Source organism: Triplophysa dalaica, chromosome 24 (genome assembly GCF_015846415.1).
Source record: "Triplophysa dalaica isolate WHDGS20190420 chromosome 24, ASM1584641v1, whole genome shotgun sequence".
NCBI classification, from domain to species: Eukaryota; Metazoa; Chordata; class Actinopteri; order Cypriniformes; family Nemacheilidae; genus Triplophysa; species Triplophysa dalaica.
The window spans coordinates 9,635,447-9,645,286 of record NC_079565.1 but is presented as its reverse complement, the minus strand read 5'-3'; the positions used below and the strand labels follow the sequence as shown (position 1 = coordinate 9,645,286).

General features: G+C 37.2%; 1 protein-coding gene across 1 annotated transcript; it reads left to right on the top strand.

Annotated features, from left to right (window-relative positions):
* The first annotated feature begins 4,978 nt into the window (after positions 1-4,978).
* Positions 4,979-9,772, top strand: acsbg1 (acyl-CoA synthetase bubblegum family member 1). Its single transcript, XM_056739907.1, has 13 exons — positions 4,979-5,111; positions 5,269-5,541; positions 6,010-6,098; positions 6,340-6,460; positions 6,535-6,615; positions 6,693-6,842; positions 6,916-7,092; positions 7,170-7,348; positions 7,430-7,663; positions 8,118-8,335; positions 8,407-8,546; positions 8,615-8,861; positions 9,520-9,772. The coding sequence occupies exons 1-13, from the start codon at positions 5,103-5,105 to the stop codon at positions 9,594-9,596; spliced, it is 1,995 nt and encodes a 664-aa protein (XP_056595885.1). The 5' UTR covers positions 4,979-5,102; the 3' UTR covers positions 9,597-9,772.
* Positions 9,773-9,840: the final 68 nt, after the last annotated feature.

Below are 9,840 nucleotides of genomic sequence, written 5' to 3'. Positions count from 1 at the left end.
TTGTGTGCGGCGATGTACATGTTATAGTTATGCCACAGATTGAAAAGCGGGATGATTTGTCTTCCAATGAATCCTGGACAGTCATGATCTTCCGACTCGTGCTTCGAACTCTTTGGCAGGTTCTGAAAAGAAAGTTATTTTTCTGAGACAAAGTATGAACAAACTTTTGACAGAGGAGAGTTTAAAAGCTCATGAACACAATACATTGTGTAACACAAGAGATCAAATCAGTGGAGCCTTTGAGAAAAAATTTAGAAGAACATTAACACATTGACTGCAAAATTATTTTTTATGAAGAAAGGTTGACAAAGTAAACACCAGCAATCTTTACAACAGCAGCGGGGCGCAAAGAATGATGATCTGGCTGATCGTTTTCCGACTGAACACTGCACTTCTGTGACTGATTCAATTTGACTCTCAAACATTATAACTTTTTTATCCGGTGCTCAGGATGTTTTTGGACTCTTTTTTTTATATTACCGAGGAAGAAGATGAGCATGTTCATTTGGCCTGGACTTTCACAACCTTTCTTTTGTTTTGTTAATTCCCATGTTTTGCACAGTAAACGTAATTTTACAATCTTTGAAAACGTTTTTTGATAGGGTGTGATCTATTTGTGTGATATTGTGTTTCAGCATGAAACTGTCAAAAACCTTAATAAACCTTCAATAAAAAATGCAGCTAATGATTTGGATGTTTTGTGTGTTTCTCTTTCTCTTCAGCAAGAATCGGTCAGGAAGGCTCGGTCACACAACCTCTTTCCTATTTTATTTGGTCATTCCACTGTTATGTGTTTTCTATTTGGTATTTATTGCTTTTTCACCATGAGTTTGTCAAAACGTTTGTAGAGCGGAATGAAAGTTTCAGCAGAGCAAAATTTAGAGCGATCGACTTGTTTCGTGTAAGATCCATATCAACAAGGTTGCCAAATGCCTAATTTTATATACAAAGGTTGCCTAATATTACAATGAAATTGTCGACAGTGCGCGACAGTTTTAAAAGTTTGCACACCTACTACCGGCCCAGATCTTGTCTGTTTCTACCATATCAGTCTCTTATCCCTCTCAAAACACAGCTGCTTTTAATGCAGAAACTGCAGCCTTTTCCTTTAGATGTTTTGTCTGTTGTTTTTCATTAAATATTTGTGTTTTCTTAATGTCCTGTTGAGATTTGCAGGGGTAGGCGTATTCAGGTTACAACAAGAAACATATCGTAAACGAATTATGGTTGCGTCAGCTCTTTTTGAGAGCAACATGGCAACTTTATAGCCCATTAATTAAAGATTTTCTAAAAGCCATGAAAAGACTCCGTGGAGCTCAATAACACAATCCGTCATGGCACTACAAACCAATTCAGTAAATTAGATACCATTGAGTTGTTTAAAAAGCTCACCTAATAATCTTTAAAGTACACATTATTCCATATATTAAAAATTAAACAACATCGAATTAACTCACCAAGGATTTAAACAAAGATATTTTAAAACATATTTTTGCACGTCACAATTGTTCCTATATGTTTCTCTTATCTTCTTTGTTTTTTGTGTATCATTGCACATTGTGAAAAGAACTACAGAAATAAAACGAATTATGCTCGTGCATTCTGACAGTAGTTAAAAGTCCTCAAAATTTTACAAAACACTTGATTGTTTTAATACATAGACATGACTTTTGTACCCATATTCCGTGAAAATGTCAACCATACCATGAAGAAAATAAGGTTTATCAACAGTTTTTGCTAACAGCACAGACATCAACATTTGGTAGTTTAAATACCCATGTCTTCAAGTTTTTAAAACATTTGTTTTATTTTTAGTGCATGATTTTAACACATCCATAAAGGTACCTATTCCTCATGAATGGAAACATGAAAATAAAGTAACTATTTGATGTTCTACAAAGAGGCATCCCTTCTTCATTTGTTGGTATTATTGCTTCAGGTTTGTGCATTTTATTTCACAGAAATCCTGCAAAGTTTGTCGTGTCCCAGAACTGTGTACTGTCGGATACTGGATCAGTGTGTTCATGGTTGTTTGTCTCATGTCTCTTGCTGGTCGTTGCCCTAGCAACCAGGGAGCTGATGCGCAATCACCTTGGCGGCACCTGTTATGCATTGCCGGCTGCCCATATCTGCCCTGCAACTCCTCATGCTCATTGTCAGATGGTTGTTCATGGTTATCGGCACTCTAGTTTCTTACCAGAGCTGTTTAGGGGGCCTGTTTCAATAAGGAGGTTAAACAAACAGGTTAACCTTGAACTCAACCTTAACACTGGGTTGGTTTCCTTAGAAATTAGAAACTTTTGGTGCTTCTCAATATGCCTCCTCCGTTCTCCACCTTGTTGTGTTCTTCATTAATCTGCATGTTAACAGAAGACACATAAACACAGAGCTGTTCTCATGTTCAGACACTTTACTCGGCTTAACCTTTTACATATTCAAATAGACATAATTTAGTTTGTTTAACAATCCACTTGAATTGTGGGTACTTGGACAGCAATGTGATTTGTTATACAGTGTGAACCGATTTGAGTGTTGAGTGTCGGAAGTACCGGGAGTCTCCCGCATATTGATAGCGGCTCCCTGATGCCCGCAAATGAGTTAAAATATCCCGGAATCTAGCGCGCATGAGAGACGGAGACTGTGCTTCAACACATGGAGTGCGCGCACGGCAGAAAGGGAGCGAGGGAGCTTGCGTGTGCGTGCGTGTGCTAGTCTGCGTGTGTGCCTCATGAAGCGCATGTGATACAGAGAGCGTCCTGATTGGCCTGTTTTGGTAAGTCTACCAATCAATTGTCAGTGTGGGCGGGCTTTTATCTCCTATTCCGAGTCCCGAACTGAATATTCAGTTCAGTATATCTAGAAACAAGAGCGCCATGGCAGAGGGAGAGGGCCCCAAAAAACGAAAATATAAGACACATTTCATGTGCATATTATTCAGGTCGGTTAACAACTAGCTACATGAAAACACCTTAGACATATTTAAAATTGCAATGGAATATAAATAAAAGCAGTTTACATAATAGATAGAGAGAAAGAGAGAATTTTATTTGTCATTGTGCGGTAGTACCATACAACGAAATTTGATTGTGCATCATCTAAAAATACTCGCTTTCATATACACACTCACACAATAAATAAAGTATAAAAATTATAAAACAATAACAGGGCATCCAATATTACACTGAAGTCCCATTGCATAAAGTCCCTATCTATAAAGTGCAACTGTGCTGACTGGGTGGTAGGGGTGTATGATTGTTCAGTTCTTTGATGCCCCTTGGGATAAAAGTATAAATAGTATTTTTTGTTGGGGCGGGATCGGCAGGGGGTTGTGCTTTCGGGATACCTCCCTGAAATGCTTTTTTGCAGGTTGAGATGTCTGTATTGCATTACTATCCCTAGATCATCTCAAAAATTACACACTGGACTTTTAAAGCTACACTTTGGAACATTTGCTCAAAGGTTCCCCCATGTGGTTGATAAGCGCAATTGTTTGTTAAATTGTAAATAATAAATATTCCCATCGGCAGCGCAATTAGGGTTGGGAATCCTTCCAAAACTTTCGATACAATTTCGATACCCATACCTTGAGCTTGATATCTATTCCTATACGATACCCTTTTCGATACCATTTTTTCTTTTTTTAAATCAAATAGGAGCAGAATAACCATCGCAATATGTAAAATGTAAAAGGGTAAAGAATTTTGTGAATTGTGCCTTTAAAGCATTTAGCACTAATTTTGCTAGCTACAGTATAGCCATACATCCAAACACAATATAGCTTGATTTAGGTCTCATTAGATAGGACTTACTTAAACCGCGCACAGAAAATCAATTTATACCCCATTCACGCAAACCGCTGATTCCAGAAAATTCCCAATAATTGCCAGAGTCCCTTCTATGTGAACACAAACGTATCCCGGATTGATCTGAAAAATGATTCTAGAAGAGGTACATAGTAACATTGACAATATTTGTTTTTGAAATACGTTGTCTTGTTGAAGAAAAACATTTTATCATCAGAAATAGCAAACTTTAATTGTTGAATGAAGTTTTTACAGCTAATCCAAAATAAAATAATTAAGCTTTTCTAGTTTTCAGAACTGTAACATATTTGCATTTAAAATGTCTCAAACTCATTAATATGCATTGTGCCTCTCACAAACATTTCCCACTAAAACAATTTCTCACCAACTTTCATTGAGTCAAAAATATCTCCATCACTCTCTATTTTACAAAGGCTTAGGTTACTTTTTGCGTTGTCTAAATGTTGGACAAGTCCAGTTAACAAGTCCAAATATAATAACCTGCATGACTTTCTTCCATGTAGCAGAATATCCAAGATGCTTTTTTTTCTATTCAATTCAAGTTAATGGGGATTATGACTTTTTAAACAAGATGATAAGCTTGTGGATTTATAGTCTCTGGTCTCCATTGAGTTTTATTGCATGATAGAAAATGTGAATTTTGTACACATTTTTTTGTGGTATCAACAAATAACGGTGAAAAAGAGAGGAAATAGAACATAATGAGGTTTAAAACTGACAGACTTTTCATTTTGTGTGACCTGACTTTTGCCCTATTGTCATAGTTTCATTGAACAAATTTGTATATAATCTGAAACTTTTTGTATATTGTTAAAAAATGTGTGTATGATCTGAGAACAACAAGTCAAATGTCTTGTTTGGAAAGATTAGCAGACAAGTGAGTGGACATAACAATGTGCAACAAATAAGCAACGGAAATAATATCATTTCAGTGATATTGTCACTTTTGTTTACAATGAGGATCAAGCTGGTTATTTTGTTTAAACCAATGTCAACGTGTCCTCTGTTGGTGTAAAGACGTTTCCAAAATCAATGGGAACTGGAAATTCTCAAGTATTGAGCACTTTAACTGCCAAGACTGCCGGAGTTTTATTACTTGGTAAAAGCGACGTGTCATTTTATGAACTTGCAATGCTGCTGAGCAGTTTCACCATGTGATTCATGTGAACAGCAGAGAGAGACAGAGTCTGGTGTCCTCTAGGGCAACGTCCCCATTCTGTGTTTCAGACTGGTTACATTAGGGGCCCATGACAGACCCTTTGGAGCAGACGGTGAAATATGGATGTTGTAAGTAGATATCATTTGATTTTTGCTTTGAGTTATTGTGATGCGAGCTAGGCCATATCATAGACAGCAAAATTAAGATTTTTGAGTTTACAAATTTAATGATTGAAATGATTGAAATGTTACGTATTTTGCTGTGGTCATTTCCTATTCAATGCAGCAGAGTAAAAAGAGCGCCGATGAGGTTCTGGAATGTGCAGAATTGGCACCGGCCCAATCTCTTTGGACCACAGAGGCCAGCGGATCAGTTCAGCTGAGAATAGATGAACTCTGTCCAGAACAACCCGTTACAGTTCATCAGATGTTTATGCGCTCGGTTAAAAAGTACGGCAACCTGCCTGCCCTGGCAACCAAGAGGGGAGACAAATGGGAAAAAATTACCTTTTCGGAATATTATCACCTCTGTCGAATGGCGGCCAAAAGCTTTTTAAAGGTGATCTGGATGATAATCTCCTCATAACTAATGAATGCAACTACACACACAATGTATCTAAGAAAAAGTATAGATTCACAATATACAGGCATTGACACATTCATTTCATTTTCATTGTTTTAGAAATAAAATAAGAATTTACACAATAATTGCATTTCTTTAAGGGATAGTTCACCCAAAAATGAAATTTCTTTTATCATCAATGCTGGTAACCAAACAGTACCCATTAAATTGCTTTGATTTTGTGTCCATACATTAAAAGTGATGTCGGCACTGTTCGGATACCAACATTCTTCAAAATATCTTCTTCTGTGTTTTGCAGAAGAAATTAAGTCATACAAATTTGAAATGACAGGAGGGTGAGTAAATTATGAGAGGATTTTCATTTTTGGCTGTACTATCCCTTTAAGTTATTGTATGCATGAATGTACCAATAAGTATTACATGCATGTTCAATAATCTTTTTAGCTCGGTCTGGAGAGGTTTTTCGGTGTAGCCATCCTGGGGTTCAATTCATCCGAGTGGTTTATATCTGCTGTTGGAACTGTCTTTGCAGGGTGAGAAACACAATTAAAACGCGTCTATGCCATGGTTAACCATATATGTATATATATGTATTTAAAACGTTTATTCATTTTGCTAATGTAAAATCATGATGCCTAATGGATGCGGCGTCAATGAGTTTAGGGTATCAGGTTCAATCCAGGGAAACTTTTTAAGATTTTAAATATTTTGAAATGTGAAAGGAAACCAAATTAGAGGTAGATGTGCCGAGTAACATCATAGTTTTTTTGACAGGGGTATAATGACGGGCATCTACACCACAAACTCACCGGACGCCTGCCTCTATGTTGCAAGTGACTCCAGAGCCAATATCATTGTTGTGGAAAATCAAAAGCAGTTGGAGAAGATTTTGCAGGTAAAGTTATATAAGGTCTTTATGTTTTTCTAGAACATACTCTGAGAAACCTAATGCTTGTGTTTTCTTTATAGGTAAAGGGTCAGCTGCCGCACTTGAAAGCCATAGTACAATATTCAGGATATTTACCGGAAAAGTTACCCAATGTTTATTCGGTGAGTGTCCAATGTGAGTTCGAGCGGGTCACAATGTCACCCAAATGATTACATTGACTTTTAATGTTGTTTAACAGTGGGAGGAGCTTATGGCACTGGGGCGGGAAGTTGCAGACCAAGAACTCGATGACATCATCATAAGCCAGAGAGCCAATCAGTGCTGCGTTCTCATTTACACGTCTGGGACTACAGGTGTGCCGAAAGGAGTGATGCTCAGCCATGACAACGTAAGCATTATTGTGTCTTTCACAGAGTTCAAATGTATTTTTTTTGTTTATCGACGATTTCTCCGTTTTGCAGATCACATGGACTGCCCATCATGCCAGCAGAGCTGGAGATATGCAGCCGGCTGAGACCATGCAAGAATCTATAGTCAGCTATCTTCCATTGAGCCACATTGCCGCTCAGATATATGACCTATGGACGGGGATCCAGTGGGGTGAGCTTGTGTACTTTGCTCAGCCAGATGCACTTAAGGTAAATGTGGAATTTCAATTATTATACCGGATAAAAGTGAACTTTTATTCTGATTTAGTTTTGTTTTCACCATTAAGGGGAGTTTAATAGACACACTAAGAGAAGTGACCCCTTCGTCCCACATGGGCGTACCTCGTGTCTGGGAGAAAATCATGGAAAAGATCAAAGAGGGGATTTCACAGTTTGGATATGTGAAGAGAAAACTGGTGACATGGGCCATGTCTGTCAGCCTGGAGGCGAATCAAAGCCTCACAAAGTATGGACGGTGGAACCACACCGAAGACTTTCAGTTGTCTACATAATATTAATGATGTTCTGATCATTGTTTTCACAACAGGGATGAGGAGAAATCGTTCCTCTTTGCGCTCGCCGATAGTTTGGTCTTGCAGAAGATTCGTGCCGAGTTGGGCTTTTCTTGCTGTCAGAAGTTCTTCTCGGGGACGGCTCCTATCAGAAGCGAAACACTTCAGTTCTTCCTCGGCCTTAACTTACGGCTGTATGAAGCCTACGGCATGAGCGAAAGCTCGGGTCCACACTTCATGTCCAGTCCACATGCAAACAGATTTCAAAGGTACTTCTCTTTCAATCTTTCAGCCAAGTCAAAGATTGTAGTTCTTTATGTAGAATAAAGTTGAACTTTGTAAAACCCATTAAAGGGATAGTTCACCCCAAAATTGTAATTCTGTCATTATTTATTTTCCCTCCAGTTGTAGTTCTAAATCTGTATAATGTATTAGTTATGATGAACACAGAGAAAGATATCTGGATGAATGCTTGTAACCAAACCGTTCTTGGCAACCATTGACTATCATAGAAGGAAAAATTACAATGGTAGTCAATGGTGCCCCAGAACTGTTTGGGAACAACTATCTTCCAAATATCTTTCTCTGTTTTCATCACAACACAGTCATTTATACAGATTTGGAACAACTTGGGGATTAGTAAATGAAGACAAAATTAAATTTTGGGTGAACTTTCCCTTTAATGCTCATTTTCATAATATTTGTTTTTAACTTGTTCTGTAGTTGTGGTAAGGTGGTTCCAGGCTGTAGATATAAACTAGCAAATGTAGGTGCTGACGCCATTGGGGAGGTGTGTTTCTGGGGCCGTAATGTGTTCATGGGCTTCCTTAACATGGAGGATAAAACAAAGGAGGCTTTGGATGAAGACGGCTGGCTCAATTCTGGAGACTTGGGAAGGGTGGATGAAGATGGCTTTCTTTACATCACTGGAAGAATAAAAGGTGATATACACACATGTTTTATTTAAGGATTGAATCATATCTCGATGAAATTCTTAGGTTTTTTCATTCAGAGCTCATCATCACAGCTGGAGGAGAGAATATTCCCCCTCTTCCCATAGAAGATGCCGTCAAACAGGAACTGCCCATTATCAGCAACGCCATGCTGATTGGAGACAAGAGGAAATTTCTTTCCATGTTGCTAACACTAAAGGTAAATTTTGCCTAGCACAGACACAATCCACCCAATAAACCATTAAAACTTCTTTCTTTCTATAAAAGTGTACAGCTAATCCAAAAACAATGGAGCCCACGGATATTCTCAGTTTAGAGGCTGTGAAATATTGTGAACGGTTAGGAAGTCAGGTAACAAAAGTGTCAGACATCACCGGAGGAATAGACAAGCTGGTGTACCAGTCTATTGAAGAGGGTATCGCACGGGTCAATTCAAGAGCAACGTCAAATGCCCAGCGCATTCAGAAATGGATCATACTGGAAAAAGATTTCTCAATTTTTGGAGGAGAACTTGGTAAGTACTGTATACTCACCTTTAGGTTTACCAGATTTATATATTCATAAATATCCTCACCCAACAGATCAAAAATCATTGGCAAAATGCATTGACAATGGGTTTATGTGATTTGAAAGTGAAATGTTTACATTTAAATGTTTATACGTTTATGTTTAAAGTTGATCAAAGTCAAAATCTTAAGTGTTAATGTGAGACTCTGAAATTCTGATATAAATCAGTATTTTTGTCTGTAGGCTATATACAGAAGATACCAAAAACACGGATGCTTACATAGAAAAACTATTCACAGAAATGATCTGTAAAGCTACAAGAATATTTAGTAGCACGTTTTTACACCTTTCACAAGCTTTCTCCTATAGACAGTTTCTTAAATGTTATGTAGCCCAGACTTCACTTCCTGTAGATCTTCACAAAACATCAATAACTAAGTAGTTTTAACATAATTGAATACAATTAATACAGAACCAAATATTTATATAAATTAAAGCCGAACACAGACCAGAAATTAACTTCTGACCAAGCACTTGCAACCGATGAAACCATCTGTAGATTTCCATGGAATGTGAATATTACTGGTTGTTTTCTGTGGCTAAATATTTCTTTTCACATATATTAAAGCTAGAACAATACATCATAATATTTTATCTCTTTTCAGGACCTACAATGAAACTAAGCCGCCCTGTGGTGTTGCTGAAGTATCACAATGAAATAGAGAGTCTCTACAGAGAATGAAAAGTGTTTTCTATCATTTTATAGAAATTATATTAAAAAAATCTTCATTTTTATGGCCTTACTAAATATAATATTGGGTTGTATTTCAAAACGTTAAATTTTATATGAAGTGTAATGTGTTTGTGTTTTGTGAAATTCTAAACAAGCATAATATAATAAAATAAAGAGATACATTATTTTGCCCATGAAAATAGCTTATATTTCAACTACATTCATGTCTTTATGCATCAATTGTGAAATGATT

What these genes read in the sequence shown, in the direction of transcription:
- acsbg1 (XM_056739907.1), top strand. An exon ending in CATGCAAACAGATTTCAAAG is followed by an intron (nt 7,664 to 8,117) that starts GTACTTCTCTTT and finishes CTTGTTCTGTAG; the next exon opens with TTGTGGTAAGGTGGTTCCAG. An exon ending in CATCACTGGAAGAATAAAAG is followed by an intron (nt 8,336 to 8,406) that starts GTGATATACACA and finishes TTTTTCATTCAG; the next exon opens with AGCTCATCATCACAGCTGGA.